At 41.8% G+C, this 17116-nt stretch overlaps 1 protein-coding gene across 1 annotated transcript in view; it reads right to left on the bottom strand.

Moving 5' to 3' along the window:
• Nucleotides 1-2407, bottom strand: part of ITGB6 (integrin subunit beta 6) — a 69632-nt gene extending 67225 nt beyond the window's left edge. Inside the window, exons 1-3 of the mRNA XM_068545024.1 lie at nt 2363-2407; nt 2179-2254; nt 1352-1431 (exon numbers count right to left, since the gene is read on the bottom strand). Of these exons, the coding sequence (XP_068401125.1) occupies nt 1352-1431; nt 2179-2254; nt 2363-2407 (201 nt within the window). The remainder of the gene's footprint in view (nt 1-1351; nt 1432-2178; nt 2255-2362) is intronic.
• Nucleotides 2408-17116: the final 14709 nt, after the last annotated feature.

Here is a 17116-nt window from a genome sequence, read left to right as displayed (position 1 = left end):
ACCCTGGAACCTATTTTCTATCTGCTCTAAGCAGAAGCCAGCCTAATTTACTTTTTGCTCCAACTGTCTCTACTGATATCACTACTTCTACTATTAGTTATATCAGTGAGTGACCTCTCAGAATAATCTGGCCTTCAAATTTGATGACAATTTGACTACGGAGTATTGTCCACAAGCAAAGCTATCCATAGTAACTTAAAACCCTCTCTTCAATAAGTGCTAAAGAAGCACGTAAGTGAAAATTCTAGAGATGGGCATTTTGTTAGACTGATTTGTTGTTTTATGTCTCTATCACGAAACTAACATTGACTTCTTCAGAGAGTCAATGTCAAAAAATGTGGGGTTTTCCCTCTTTGTATATTCCCAAACCTTCTTTTGATACGTGACCTCCAAATGGCATAACTGTCTGCCCTTCTGCTTGAGCCCCCTCGGCAGAGGCAATAGAGGGGGAGTGAGCTGTGTCTGTGCTCCGGTCTGCAAGCCCCTCCATGGACACATGTAACCGAAATGTGGGTTTTAACAGTGACAGCCTGGACCTGAGTTAGGCGACCAGGTTTGTTCCCCTTGAACATGCTACTCAATTCTTGCTGAACTTGGCATTCGTACGGTTGGATTTGTGTTTAGATTCTCTTTATGAGATTCAGCAGAGAACTCCTTTCATTCCAGAAAGAGCTAAGGCAGCTCCTTCTTACCAGGAATCATTTACAGATTGCCCAGTCGTGTCGCAGGAGACACTGATTCTGGATGGCTTGTTATGCATTCCCCAATCCCCTTCTGCTACCTTCACATAGTTTTCAGTTTGATCAGATAAGGAAGGTCTGTTTCGGGTTTTGTCATCAGTGTGGTACAGAGTCACCAAGCTCATGTAGTTTTTAAAAGAACTGGATAATGTCTGAACAGTAAAGTTTACCCCCAGCCTAGAACACTTCCCTCAGATCCAAGTAATGATTCAGAAAGGATTCTGGTCCACAGATGGAATACAGCTATGATACTGAAATCAAATGTATGTTTGAAAATCATCAACTTCATGATCTCTGGTTACCCAGAGCCTCAGCCTTTTACATGTAAGCAGTTAGAAATGCCTTTAAAATCAGAGGAGGCATCAGGTTAAATAAAGAATCTTGAGTTACGTATATCTCAGAATAATTTGACATTCACTCCGTCCTCGAATTGCTTTTGAATGTAATCACACGAAGGACACTTGGAATCACAAATGCTTACATTTTCCTTTCCTGATCTGTTTTACTTCTATAACCCCAGAGAAAGCAGGACGCGATCAGAACACTCAAGGATGGAATTACCGTAAATGTAAGTGCACTTTTTACAAACAGGCTGAGGTCATTTGTTTTACCTCCTGAGAACACCAGGCACACTGAGGTCCAACGAGTAAGCAGTCTCCACAGGTCTCTGCATTCCCCACGGCACAGCCACCTGTTTTTAAACCCAGCAAGACACAAGGGATTCAGCACACTCCCCGCCACTCCATTCATGAGATCTATGGCTCTTAAAGTACTTGAACAAAACAATATCAAAGTTCATTTTTTAGTCTTCAAAGATCAGTCCTCAAAATGTGAGCAATCCATAGTAAAGTTCATATTTTACATCTGTCACATTGAAAATGGGCATGTCTTAGCAGCCAAAAATAATCATTCTCTTTTTTCTTAAAATATGAAAATATCTCAACGTTCACAGATACAGGATCATCATATTTATGGTCCTCATTCAGTATCATCCCCCTTTAACTTTTTAAAAATTATTCGCACCCATTAAAGTATGCTTCTCTCTTAAATGTACTGTATTTTTACTTAAAAACTAAGTCCCTTTTCTCTCCCAAGGTTATCACTCTCAAGTGAAAGGCCCTGTTGTACAATAAGGTAGCTAGAAAAGTTACCAAAATGGTTGTCACAAGAGTATTAAGAAGTCCTCTTGTGCAGTAGTGCTGTTTAATTCTCTCATTAAGGTGCCCATGCAACCTTTGTATTTATTTATCTTAAGCCCGGAGCATTCGCTGTGGGAACAGCCTTGCGTCTGCCTGTAATTTGTTAAAGTGTTCGTTCAGTGGCAAAAGAGCAATTGAACAGATCAAATAAAAAATGACTTCTGATCTAGTTTCTGAATCACACAACAGGTTTGTCAAGCACACTACGAAAGCAATGTATTGGAGAACTGAAGTCTTACCTTGTACGTGATCATTCCTTCCTAGAAATAGAAAGAACAGGCAAAGCAGTTCAATCCCCATCCGTTTCAGTTCTCGCTGTGCAGACAGATTAAAAAATGAATTACCTTCAACATTACAAGACTAAAGCTGAACATCGTTAAAAGTCTTTCTTTCTTGAAGTGTAAAGTTGTAAATACTACTTACACTGCTTTGAAAAGAAACTTGAGATGTAAATAAAAAAGTTTTCATTAAGACTGAAATGAAAACAGAAGCTACCTGGACAGGTAAAGAAGAAAAGCTGTGCTTAAGAGCAAATTCAGCATGATTTACTTCCTTGTTCTCCTTATAAGGAAGGCAGGTGTACAATCACCAAGAAGGTGGGGGAAATTCATTCAGTAGAAATTTTTGTGTAAATTCTATTGGTCTCTCTGCATCCTAGAGAAAGTTGACACCTTTAGTAAAATATTGATCGATGAAATGTCAAAAGAGCAATTGAAATATGATCTAAAGTTGTTTCTAAAATAATTATAATTTAATGTAAACAATAAAGATGAAAAATAAAACACAAATATGTAAGTTATGTATAAGGAGGGTTTAAAAAATGAGCTAAAGGAAAATACCTGAGATTTTTATGTTCCATTGTTAAATCCTTTCAGAGAATTGAGATGAACTCTGAAAAATAAAAATCGTTATTTTATAATTTAGAAGGCAGTCTAGGGAAAGCAAAATACTGTGTTCCCTTGTTTTTTAAGTTGGATGAAAGATACTTTTCCATAAGTATAAAATTCCTATTTAAATGCATTATTAGAAAAAATATAATATTTCAAAATTAGTCTCAAACAATAACAATGGAAACAGAAACAATGGTGCCCAAGATTCTGAATCCCTCTCCTCCGCATAGCGACCAAGTTCTCCTTCTCATGTACGGTCCCTGCTCCCAGCTCACTACTTGGCACATAGAAGATATTTATTTGTTGAGCAGAAAAGTGACACATTTAAAATATAACAATCTATGGCTAATTTCAGGAGTTTGATTATGAATTTTTCCTAATATATTCCAGACAGTGTTTGGGGTTTGCAGATACTGCAAACAAATATTTATTTTGTTACTCTCCAAACTGCTTGACCTTAGACAGGCTTCTTTGTGGCTTGCTTATGTCCTGGGAGATTATCTTTTAAAAGTATATTTCTAGGCAAGCATGTGAAACTTGTGAAGAGATAAAACTAATTATAGTCTGCTCAGGTTCTTCTCAGAAAGCTATGTTCAATTTTGAACTCCATCATACACAGGAATCTGCAAGAACATGGCGAGAATCCTGCAGAGAGAAACCAGAATTATTAAAGACTTGGGAGGATACCTTTTGGGAGAAAAATACAGTTATATGATTTAGCTTGAAGAAGAAAGATTAAGGCACAGATATCTGTGTCCCTCATATTACCTCTGGTTAATACTGGTATCCTGTATTAGCCGTCATTCATTTATTCATTCATTCATCCATTATTCAATAAATATTTATTGAGCATCTACTTTGTGCTAAGTATTGTTCTAGAAGCAGAGGATATGTCAGTGAACAAAGCCAAGCTCTTGGCCTGTGAAGCATATATTCTAGGCTGGGGAACAGACAGATTCTTAAAATCAGGCTGTCCTAAGGGCTATGAAAAATGATAAATCTGGGCTCAAGAGGAAAGAGGGGTAGGAAGGGTGTGTTATTTCACTAGCTTACGCACAGACTTCCACCCCACCCCTAAAATCCTAGCTGTGCTGCTTTATTTACTATCTGTCCTCCATCACAGCCCCTGTGATGCTCACTCCCTCCCCTACCTCCAAGGCTGAGCACACACCATCTGTGCTGTCTGGAGGCGTGTGTTTCCTCCTCATTCTTCTCACTTGGATGACTCAGCTCGCTGTCCAAGTCTCAGCACAGACATCAATGCCCCTAGGGAGACCTTTTTGGTCTCGCCAGGCCTCCCTTCCTGTGGACTTTCCCCAGGATGGCCCTTTCCAATCTGCTTGTAAGTGCCAAAATCCTTGCCTCTGTCCCCCAGTAGACTGTGAAGTTCTTTAAGGCATTGATTTCGTCAACAAGTATTTATTGAATTCTTTACTATGTCTCAGGCAGGGACTGTGTCTCAGTTATCTTTATATTCCCAGCAAGTAGCATTAATGTCAGACTTTGCAAGTAGTCAATTAATATTCATCAGGTAAATGGATAAATTTTATGTCTTGGCTGTCTAGTATTTTACCTGTGCCAAAGCAGCTACTCCACCAATACTGAGTAAACAGATGTGTAAATGAATAAATGGTTTTAGAAGACACGCAGTGCAGTTAGGAGAGAGGGAAGACGGCCCCTGCTTGGGTTGTGAGGAAGCTGAGTCAAGACTTAAAATGCAGGGTGGAGGACAGGGGCAGAATTTAAGAGAACATATAAAGTAGAAGAACGCTACAAGAAAACCTCCATCCACTCTGTTTTTATCTTGGCACCACTGTGGAGAATCCGTACCAGGCTATTCGGCACAGGGGAAGTATTCTTGCTTCCTGAAGACGTGGTGCCTGGGCCCTCTCCTGGAAAGTACCCGTCCACGCCCCTGGGGGTGCAGGGAGCCCTACTTGTTCCATAAACTGGCCAACGCTGCATAAACCCTCCCGAATGAAAACTCTGTCCCCTTAGCCAAGCCAACCAGATCAATTACCTCTGTTTCTGTATACATACGGAATTTAAGCTGGAAAATACAGACTAAAACTGGGGTTCAATAATGGGAGCTGAAGCTGGCATAGAGAGGACCTCAGGTGGAAGGAAAAATGATGCCTCTGGAGTGAGTCCAAATTAGGAAGAGTCGACAACTACGAGGAGACAGAAGCCCAAGGCAGAGGAAAGCTATAATGAGTAGACAAGGGGGTGGGTTGAGAGTATCACTAGTCAAAGCAGCCGAGAAGGGCCCCTGAGCCACATGAATGGAAAACACTAGAGTTAGACCCACAGACTTACTTTGTCGAGGGGAAGGAACACGGCCCAGGCAGACAGCTGCCATGATCCCAAATGCCCTTCCAGATTGGATCTTTCTGAGGCCCGGCCCTTCCTGGGTTTCCCCAGGATCTTGTCTCTTGGAACAATGTGTATTCTTAGAAAAAATTCCCATTGCTTATGGGTGGTTGAGGGTGTCTCTGTATTTCTTAAAATCGAGAGATCCTAAGTCACACCATTTAGATGTTCAGACAGGTTGCTTGGGCCCATAGGATAGGATCCTACCATCCCAAATGCTCAGAGCCCCAGCCGGGGACTCTGACGCCATCTGGGGGCCTGACGCTCTGCAAGACGTCTGAGCTGAGGTGTGGGTGGAATAGCAGAGCACCACACAGCCCAGGGAAGCAACATCGCCTGCACTCCACTCTTCAGCTGGCTTTTGCTTCTGAGATTGTCTTCAGTGGAACCCTGACCTCAGGAAGCCGTGTGAACCCATCTGACTCACTGTATTTGCTTGGGTCTCTCCCGGACCCAGCCCATCATTCACATCAGAGAATAACTATCTAGGGTCAGCTGGGCCAGCCAGGGCACCTGAAAACACTCCTGGGAGAGTAAACACTGAGTAAACCTGGCTGGGAGCCAATTTGAACCATAGGGAACTTAGTAATGACTGCCAGCTCTTGGGATGGCCTTGCTATGTTACCGGCTTTCTTTCAAGTACCAGTGACAAGTCTGCCTCCAGTTGTCTTTCTATGAAGCATTTCATGATGAGTAGCTGAAAGGAAACGTAGAAATGAATGCTATCCCTTTGTGTCTGGCACTGCTGTAACTGTGTGTGTGATACACTGCATGGCGGGCTGTTCACAGGATGCTATGGCTGACCTCAGATGTGTGTAACTTGGGGACACAGAATCTGGAAGTGGACACCTTCATTTCACATTTCAAGATCTTCAGAAAAATTCTTTTAAAGAAGGATGTGTAACAGTTTCCTATCACCTTAGTGTGTAATGCCCACAACATGCTAAGTGCTAGAGAAATTTTTTGTGGCCTCGGACTTACATTCTAGTCTGGAGTTTACTTTTCCTAATTCGATAAAATGTACATAACATAAAATTTATCATTATACCTGTTTTCAAGTGTATAGTTCATTGGCATCAAGTACGTTTACATTGTTGTGCAACCTTCAGTGTCCACCTCCAAAAATTTTTCATCATTCCAAACCAAAGCTCTGTATCCATTAAGCAATCACTTCCCATTTCCCCCACCCCCTATCCCCCCGGAAACTACCATTCATTCTACTTTCTGTCTCTATGAATTTGAGTGTTCTAGGTACCTCATATAAGTGGAATCATACAATGAAGCCTTTTTTGTCTGTCTTATTTCCCTTAGCATAATGTTTTCAAGGTTTATCTACGTTGTAGCATGTAGCAGAATTCCATTCCTTTTTAAGGCTGAACAATATTCCATTGTGTGGATATACCACATTTTATTTATCATTCATCTGTCGCTGGACATTTGGGGTGTTTTCACCTTTTGACTATTGTGAATAATGCTGCTATGAATATTGGTGTACCAGTATCTGAGTCTAGTCCTACTGTATGCCCTTGGGGATAGCACGTATCTCTTGGCACTTTAGTCTCTAGTCTGTGAAATAGTGATAATATCCACTTTTCAGGACTATGGTGAAGATTTAATTATACCATTCTGGGATGAATCCAGATTGGGTAGGGCCTGAAGATTGTATAATTTGGGGGACCCTGTTTAAGAAAAGGAATGCAAATGGGAAATAAATTGAATATAAAAGTGTATATTTATTTAAAGTGAGAAAGAGAGGGGGAAAAAAAAAAACCCAAAACCATGACAACAAATTACTGAAGCCTTAGAGATTCCGGGCCCTTTCTTCTTGATATCACATTAGACAATTAACCAGAAATGCTTACCCAGAAATGCTTCCTGGTGGTAATCTGGCTTCCCATCCCCACCTGGAGCCACCTGCAGCTCCCAGGCACCTGGGCAAGCTAGGGGTGGGACTGAGGCTCTTTCTGTTTATGGCAAATCCCCATCTGAATTCACTCAGGATTTGTGTTTATTGTAGATAGCTTTATTGGGCACTTCCTTTGTGTCAGGCATTGTTCAATATTTTACTAGTATTGACCTATTTCATTCTCACAATACCTCTCAGAAGTAGGAACAGTTTGACCTCCATTTACCAGATGAGGAAACTGAAGCAGGAGAAGCTTTGGAACTTGCCCACTGTTGCAATGCTGCTCAGGCAGCAGAGCCCTGGAGACGGATTTGTCCCCCAGTCCAAGCTCCGCATCACCGTGCAAACTGCCTCCTGGTAGATAAGAGATGTTCGGAGAATCCTAAGGCAGCTGTCAGCAAGAAATGAAACTCCCCAAGGAACCTTTAGATAAGTCTGTCTCTCCACCTCTAGACCCCTCGTTCCAGCTCTAGCTCTGTATCCAGCTGTCTCCTTTTTGGTTTGTTTGTTGTTCATCCTGTGGATTATTCACCACCAAAAATGAGACAGAAATGTGGTCCTGGATTGCACAACATTTTTCGTATTCCTCCTTTGATTTACATCCCATAAAATCACTTAAAAGCAAAGGAAACAAAACCTGTTGCCCTTCAGGGGAAGGTGACAGCGCTGGGCCTGGCACGGTGTCCAGGAGAGGGTGGTGGCCGGCATTTCCTGTGGGCTGGCGATGACTCAGGATTGATTAACTCCTGGGCCTCCGGTGGCAGGCACCCTGCACCTCACTCTGGAGCGCAGGAGTCAGTCACCTACTAGGAAAAGGAGGACGGTTCTCCCTCGGCAAGTCTGATGCCAATCTTGTACGTCAGACCTGCTTGGGAAAAGCACTCAAGGAAATTGTTAGGGAACTTATTTTGAAATCCTAAAAGAACTGAGCTCCTTCTGTCTTTGAACTGTGGAATAAATCCACAGATGAGATTTTCCATAAAATATCAGAGAATATGAGTTTAATCTGCTTCGACTCTCAGAATGACTCTCTCTTCGTTGCCCCTGTTTCCCCATCTATGAAGCAAATGGTATGTCATGGCAGGAAGTCCATGTGAACAGACGGAAACGTTGATTGCAGAGTAATTCACTCGTTCACAGCTTGCAAAACTGCTGAGCACTCTTTTCTCTTTTCTTTTCAAAAGATAACTCTAGCAGTCTAACCCGACGTCAGGATTCCTTCGTTTTAAGCAAATTTTTTCTATTTTTCTGATGAGCACCATCTCTTACGTCTGGGGTTGCCATGGGGTGGGCATTATTAGCAAAAATAAGCTCTGATTCATTCATTCATTCATTCATTCACTCACTCACTCACTCATTTAGGAAGTATCTACTGAGATCCTACTATGTGCCAGGCACTGTTCTGGGAACGCAGTGTTGATTAAAACTAACAAGGTCTCTGCCTCGTGGAGCTTGTGTTCCTGTAGGAGAGACAGACAATAAACACCCAAACAAATAAAGATGTCAGACGGTGATCCGTGCTGAACAAAACAAAGAATGGTAAGAGGTCAGAGAGTGAGCAGGGTGTGGTGGCCAGGGAAGCCTCTGATAAGGTGACATTAGTACAAGGCCCCCCCTGGCAGGAGTGTCTGGGGACAAGCAAGGCAAGGTGGCTGGTGAGACTGGAGTGGAGTGAGGGGTGACCACAAGGAGGTAACAGGGTACCAGCCAGAGAGGCACAGGGACGGTGAAGAGCTGTCAGGAGAGCCCCGTGGGCCACGGTCAGGACTCTGGATTTGTATTCTGAGTGCGAAGGGAAGTTTTTATGGGGTTTCAGTGGGTCATGACACAGCTTATGTTTTGAAAGGATCACTCTGAGCAGGCTATAGAAGCAGCAAGGATGAAGCAGGGAGACCTATCAGAGGCCATTTCAGCCTTCGAGGCTAAAGATGAAGGCTTGGACGAGGAAGGTTGTGAGAAGGGATTGGTTTCTGGATATACTTCCAGGGTAGACAGAATTTACAAATGGATTGCTCGTAGGGAAGGAGAGAAATCGGGGGCTCAAGGATGACTCCAAGAGTTATGGAGGCTCCCACGTGGTAACCCCACCATCACCAACAGGTTTCTCCAGATGTGTCAGAGAGACGTGGTCTAGTGCGTGCCCATCAGAAGAGTCACAGTGAGCTCTAGTCGACTCTCACAACCCATGAAGTCATAATCGTGCAAAAGGTGTTCTGTGGCAGAACAGCAAAGGCCAGAACTATGCAGGAAGTGCTCTAGGGTGAGACCTTCTGCACCCTTGTGTTGTCAGCATTCCTTCGGTCCCATGAAAGTGTGATTGGCTGGCATCTTCTATTCTGGAATTCACCATGACTTGGTTTGCGGGAGCAAAAGAAAACCTGCCATACCCCCCGTGGTCTGCAGCCCTCTCTGGCTGCACAGGTAGACTATCGGGGTCAGCTTCAGTGGCAAAAGAGTCCGTCCTGGCAGAGTTTCAAAACAACATATTCATCGTTAGGCCACTGTAGGAAGGCAGGTGAGATGGACATATTTTACATTAAAAAAAAAAAAATCTTGCAAAGTAGGATTTCAGACTTCTTTTCACCTTAAAGATGCAGTTTATGAAGCCGCAACACTAAGGAAGCTTGTTATTCTTTAAAAAGCTGGGGGAAATGGTGACCAATGATTACGTTTGAGGCATATCCTTGAGGAGGTCCATGGATGATTTATTTCAGCTGCCATTGTAGGGACCTCTCTGATTGCGGCTGATGCCCACTCCCTGAATCCTATCAGCACGTTTACACAAAATCGGATAGGGAAAAGGACTGAGTGTGACGCAAACACCCTAATCGTTAAAAAGACTAAACAGTAAATTATTCTAAAAAGCTATTCAAAATTAACCGGATTAGAAGAGGTGAAAGAAGAAAAACATTTAAAAGCAAACTCTGCTGGCATCTAATGCAAAGGTAGTTGGATTTTTATACAACAGAAGCAATGAATCTATATACTGCTGGGCGTAATTACTTTCAGACAGAAAGTGGCTCCAATGAGCTGTCAGATGTGAGAGGCTAGTTTGAGGGAGTATGACAGCTGCCCGCCTGTCCTGTGACCTGTCTTCTCAGCACCACTCTGGGTGAAGCTGTGTTTGCAGATGGCCCTTCCAGATGTCACGTAGCTGACGGGAGAGTGACAGGGTTTCAACCCATGCCTGGTGCAGCGAACGGCTCAACCGTAGTTTCAACATTTATGAAGAATTTTCTTGGGACTTCCCTGGTGGTCCAGTGGTAAACAATCCGCCTTGCAATGCAGGGGATGTGAGTTCAATCCCTGGTCGCGGAACTAAGATCCCACATGCCGCGGGGCAACTAAGCTCACGCGCCACAACTACTGAGCTCGTGCCCCTCAGCTAGAGAGCCCGCGTGCCCTGGAGCCCGTGCGCCACAACTAGAGAGAGAAAACCCACACACCACAACTAGAGAGAAGCCCGCACACCGCAACAAAGAGCTTGCGCCACAAGGAAAAGATCCCGCATGCCGCAACTGACCCAACGCAGCCAAAAAACAAAAACAAAAAGAATTTTCTTCATATCGAGTTCAAAGTTTTAAAGTTCCGACCCAAACACATATAGTGAAAAACTTTTGACCGGAGAAAACTGCTGTTAGTCGCATATATTTTGGGAGGTTTGGGGGGCAAATATTCCTTACACATGGATGAAGTTATGATATCTTGGACACCAATAGAGTCTTGTCCAATCGCATGGAAAATGCAGCTGTGAGCCCTGGTCTCAGTCCAGACCTTGGTGGATTACTGGCCATTTGCTGCATGGTATAATCTATTGAAATGGTGTGGAGCCTAAACTTCAGGCAATCAAAGGTGAGGAAGACAGGATTTAAATGTTAACCAACAGACTGATTTATTCTTATGTATGTCCCTAGAGGAAGAGCACTGAATAAAGTATGGACTTTAGAGAATAATCATGTATCAATATTATTTCCCAAACTGTACTCCTTGCCCTAAAAATGAAAAGTTATGATAGTTTAGTTAATATAGACCATTAAATCTCCCCTATTAGAAACTGGTGTTACACACTCATCTATTAAACACACTAAGAGGCCCCACAGTGAAGAAAATTGCTTACTTTTGTTTAACAATTAAACAAAAAGTATTTGCTTAGAGAAAGCCTTTTTTTCCTCCATGTACTTATTAGCATTTCTACCTGGTATAGTTTCAGGGGTGCTTGAAGAGAGTACAGACGTACTGAAAGTTTTATGAAAGTTCACCTATCCTGCTGTCAAGGAGACCCAGAATCAAATTAAAAAATTGTAGCCAGATTTCTTAAGAAAATCCTCATGTGAATTCATTTGTTTCCTGCTGCATCGTGAATGCATTATCCAATTCAAAGACCTTTCAAGATGGATTTTCTTGGAGAAAATTCCTTTTTCTGAGGGAAGTCCAGAGGGCAGGTCCATTTAGATGACAGTTCAGATGAAGTACTTGGAGTAGTGATGACTCATCTCTAAACTCATACCCAGGCCTTGACCTTGATTACTTAAAAGTCCAAACATTACAGTCTTAAGCTAGGCTAGTTTCCCTTGTGAAATGGATTCCAAGCACCGCTGTATGTTGCTGTCCTATGATACACTCTCACCTGGGCAGAGGGCACCCCATTGCTGCATGAGTCGACCCTTTGCCTATTCCTTTTTGAGCAGTTGAGCTCATATTCAAGCTCTCATCTGTCTGTCTATCAACCAACCCATCTTGCTTGCAGAAGGTCTAGAAGGGTAGTTCCCTTAAGACAACAGCATTCTCTGTTTCCTTTCCTGCCTTCTCAGGCTCGTAGGACACACGGCTTCAGGCAAGGTGGGAACAGTCTGCTTGAGTCTGGATCTCTGCTCTTGACGTTATCATTCTCCTGAAAAACCTCTCTTCTTACAATGATCAGTTTCATGTCCTTCTTTAACAACAAAAGTGCTATTCTTTCATTGCGATGGGAATCTAAGTGAATATATAAGAAACATAATTTGTCTACCTTGTGGGATGTCAAAATAGCAGAGTCATTGTAACTCATTCTGCTTGATTTGCCAAAAAAGAAGGTAAAATACAATATAGGTGTTTAAAAAAAATTGAATCTAGTAGCAGGTTTTGGACAACCTTCCTCTAAAAATATAGCATCAAAATATAGCATCTAGGACTTCCCTGGTGGTGCAGTGGTTAAGAATCAGCCTGCGAATGCAGGGGACACAGGTTCGATCCCTGGGCCGGGAATATCCCACATGCCGTGGAGCAACTGAGCCAGTGTGCCACAACTACTGAGCCTGCGCTCTAGAGCCCGTGAGCCACAACTACTGAGCCCGCATGCCACAACTACTGAAGCCCGCGTGCCTAGAGCCCGTGCTCTGCAACAAGAGAAGCCACTGCAATGAGAAGTTCGCACACCATGTGGAAGAGTAGCCTCCGCTCTCTGAGACTAGAGAAAGCCTGTGAGCAGCAATGGAGACCCAATGCAGGAAAAATAAATAAAATAAATTTTTTAAAAAGTTTATTTAATAAAGGTTCCTGATTTATAAAAAAATACATATAGCATCTAAAAAATACAGCATCATCTTACTTTAAAAAAAATTATTTAGCCTATTTCATGGAACACTGCAAATACTAATTCCTTGGTCTTGATACTGGCTGTAAAACAATAATTGCTAACGATGGCTCTTACAATGTGCCAAGCACTGTTCTAAATCTTTATCACACTGTGAGGTACTGAAATTTTTTCCATTTAAAAAATAATATTTACTTTTAATTTAATTTAATTTAATATTTTAGAAGAGTTTTAGATTAGTACGGAGAGTTCCCATATGCCTCACACCAGTCTTCTCTATTTTTCCCTATTAGTAACATCTTACATTAGTATAGTACATTTGTTACAGTGAATAAACCAATACATTATTATTATCTGAAGTCCAAACTTTATTTAAATTTCCTTAGTTTTTACTTAATGTCCTTTTTTGATTGAAGAATCCAATCCATGAATAAAAAACAGGGACCTACTGTATAGCACAGGGAACTATATTCAATATCTTCTAATAACCTGTAATGAAAAAGAATCTGAAAAAAAAAAAAATCCCATCCAGGAAACCACATTACATCTGTTGTCACGTCTCCTCAGGCTCCTCTTGAATTCTCTCCATCATACAAAAGGAAAAAATGTGGCCCAGAGAGAGGCTGAATAACTTGCCCACGGTCTCATAGTTACTAAGTGGAAAAGTTGGCCTCAAATCTAGGCAGTCTGACTCCAGGCATGTGGTTATCCTTTGTCTATTGTTACCCTAGTAGTATTATTTCAGCATGAATTTCTTAAGTTATTTGTCAGTTCAGGCAGCAGAGAGGTGAGCATACCTGATCCAGGTGTCCCTAGTCTGGGACTGGCCATAGTCACGTGGGCAGTTTTCAGTAATAGGACAATAGCTCCCTGATTCTCAAAGCCTTGAGTAGATAGATTCTGGAGGAAGCCAGGTGGCTTAAAACAACTGAAGTTTATTCTCTCACAGTTCAAAAGGTCAGAAGTCCAAAATCAAGGTGTTGGCAGGGTTGCTTCCTTCTGGAGGCTCTGAGGGAGAATCCGTCCATGCCTCTCTCCTCGCTCCTGGTGGCTGCCAGCAACCCTTGGCGTTCCTTGACTTGTAGACTCATCACTCCAGTGCCTTCTCTTCACATGGCCTTCTCCTCTGTGTGTTCTCCTTCTCTGTATCTTTTCCTCTTCTTATGAAGACGCTTGTCATTGGATTTAGGGCCCACCCAATAATCCAAGATAATCTCATCTCAAAATCCTTCACTTAATTACGTCTGCAAAGACCCTTTTCCAAATAAGATCACAGATTCTGGGTGGACATATCTTTTGATGGGACCACCATTCAAACCACTGTAGGAGCCGGTAATGCACACAGTGTTGTTGTGAGGATGAAATGAGATAAAATTACATTAGATACCTGATGCTGGCTTAGACATGTTTCAAAAACAGCCACCCTTTTGATTATTACTCTTTTGATTATTACTCTTTTGTACAATATGAGGCCCCCATTACAAAAGTGTTAACTTAGGTAAATGTCTCAACTGAAATAAATTCATTCATCTATGTCTAGTTTATATGACTATTATTATCCTTAACAATTGCTTCATATTATGGTCTTCTCAGTTTCTAACATATAGCCCTGCCAGGAACTTCACAAGGTTGAATTCTGCCTTTCTTATACATTTTCTAGGTGCTAAGCAGTGAGGGACATCCTCAGTCAACAGCTTTTAGCTAATGACACTTGTCAGAGACACTAAAGGACTTTAAGCTTATAAATGATCTCCTCTTCAAGAGAATTATGAGCCAGGGTGCTGATGAATGAATTTCCTGTCCGTTGCCCAGGCTGATAGACATGCAGCAGAAAAAACAGCTGGGAAGTCTCAGCTGTTTCTCTGCCCTTTGCTTACCCTCTGCAGTCACTGGATGCAGCAACCCCCCCTTTCTGATCTGGATCTTTATCTTGGGGACAGAGTTACAACTCATTCCAACCCCACTGCATTGCATTGCTTCTCCACCCCCCGCCTGCACTGTCTCCTGCGGTCACTTCTGGCAGCCACAGGGCTCCGAGCTGGCTTCACTGAATTCCTTCTGCATTTGTCAGAGAGCCACAGAGTCTCAGAATGTTAGAGCAGCAGGAAGGGCCTTTAGAGAGCCAAGTCCAACCCCACTCCATTGTCTCTCGACCCTTTCTTCAGTCAGTCAATAGATTTGTACTGAGCATCTACCCTGGGTAAGGCACGATGCTAGGTGCTAGTTACAGAGCCGCTTTCCAGAGTGACAGTGGGTCACCTCCACATTTCTGAGTAGGCATCCAGATGATCTCCCATGAGCACTGATAGCTTATGTTTTACTTAGAAACAATTCTTTAACATACGTGTTCTTCACCTGAGGTCTATCTATTAACAGCACCTTGCGGGGTGGGGGGGAGGTCCATGACCTTGGAAGGGGAAATAAGTTGTATCTTCATTTGCACTATCCCAAACTGAAATTAAACATTTCCTCCATTATAAATGTAGACAAGAAACCACTGTCATTAGCAGTACCTGGAATTCTCACCAAGAGGAATCACACATATTTTTCATATCACTTTATAGTTGTTGCAGGTATCTCAAAATGTTGTCAACACTTATCATTGTGTCCAAATCACAGTAGTCACGAGACCTGCCACTGGGCTTTGATAAAGTGTTAATAAAGAGGTATGTGTGTTACTATAACAAAAATTTGTTTTTCAGTATTTTGATAGCTATTTTTCAATCTAATTGGCTTTCTTTCTAATTGTATGTATTTTATTTCAGAAATTTTCAGACATTTTTATTCTGAAAAGGGGTCCATGGTTTTTATTAGATAGTCAAAGAGGTTCATGTCACACCAAAAAAGTTCAGAACCCCTAAGTAAGGAAAGGAAACTAGTCATGCTGGCTGAAGACCCTTTTTCTAGACCTTCAAAAATCCTCTGAAATGTTCTTCATCCCTTTATCCCTGAAATGAGATTGAGACATCAGATATACAGATGCAGGCCACAGAGTTGTTCTTGGATCACCCAATTAAATGTATAAGTTGGCCCTGTGAAAGGTAAAACAAGCATGACCTGAATAAGGTATAGTATTTGGGAGTTATGCGGTTAATTCTGACTACGATTGATGTTGGTTAGGCCAATACTTCCAGATCTTCCTGAACCCCAAAGTTAAGAGAGACCCTGAGTTTTGAGAGGGGCCAGAGAGGAGTCCCAACAGTGATTCCAGGGTTGAAAACAAAAAGTTCTTAAAGAAAGTTTTAAAGAAATGTATGCAAATAATTAATGCATTGATTTATATGTCTTAAATTCAACATTTATTCAACCTTCATTGTGGGTATAACAACCCCACCCTACCTACTGATTCCCATTTGGGCAACAAATTGAATATTTTGTTAAATTAAGTAAATTTGGCTCTTTTATTTTTCAAAGAATTGGATGGAAAAAAATAAAGGTGCTGATAATATCTACAAGAAGAAGACATATCGTGAACTTAGAAGCCATTAGGTAGAAAGCAGCACATATTTAGCCTCATACAGATGCTCGCTGAACTGCAGGTTTACTTATGAAAGAAAAGAGCCAAATTAAAGAATATGTATTAGAAGCACACCACTGAAGACCATGCAGAGGATAGGTAGAATGGGATTGTGGATATAAATCTTTTTAACTCTCTGGGAACAGAATCTCCCTCCCCGCCTCTCAAGGAATTATTTTGATTAGCTTTTATACCCTTAACTTCCATATACATGTTTTCAGGAAAACAGGACTGTCTGCTTTTAAACAAACAACTTAAAATATTTATATTTCACGTTGCCAACTCCCACCTCCACAAACAACAGTAATAATTCCAGTACCAATAATATGATTTCCATCACCCTCCAAACCTGCCCATCCTTATGCCAGCCTTCTCAGTTCGAGTAAGTGATTAAAATAATCTTTAATCCACTTTATGATGTCTTTAAGTAATCTCTTATTTCCCAGTCCTTTTTCCTCCCTTTACCCATTACACAACTGGCTAAAACACTACTTTTGTATGTCAACTATCTTTGGTGATTCCCCATAACCTACAGAATAAATTCCAAATACCTTAACCTGACATTCAAAGCCTTCCATAGCTTTGCCCGGATCTATTATTATAACTTATTGCGCATGACTCTCCTATGAAAACTATGGCTTCTGCCAAACAGGTTTTTCCCTATTTCCAAGCAACCCATTTTTACCAATTTCTGCTCACTCCCTTACCCTTGTTGCAAATGCCTGCACTCATCCACCATATCTGCTTAGATTAAATGTATCCTGTGCGTTCTTAATTCCCAAGCTCACGTCCAATCTCTTTCTAAGTATCTTGGCCACAATGCCTGCCTTACATGAATTTCCATAGTCCTAAATCTATTACTCATTTGGGATTTGTTATGAACTATATTGAAGTTGTGGCATTTATTTTTTAAGTAAATTGT

This window comes from Eschrichtius robustus, chromosome 5 (assembly GCF_028021215.1).
Source record: "Eschrichtius robustus isolate mEscRob2 chromosome 5, mEscRob2.pri, whole genome shotgun sequence".
NCBI classification, from domain to species: Eukaryota; Metazoa; Chordata; class Mammalia; order Artiodactyla; family Eschrichtiidae; genus Eschrichtius; species Eschrichtius robustus.
This window is presented reverse-complemented; position numbering and strand designations above follow the sequence as displayed.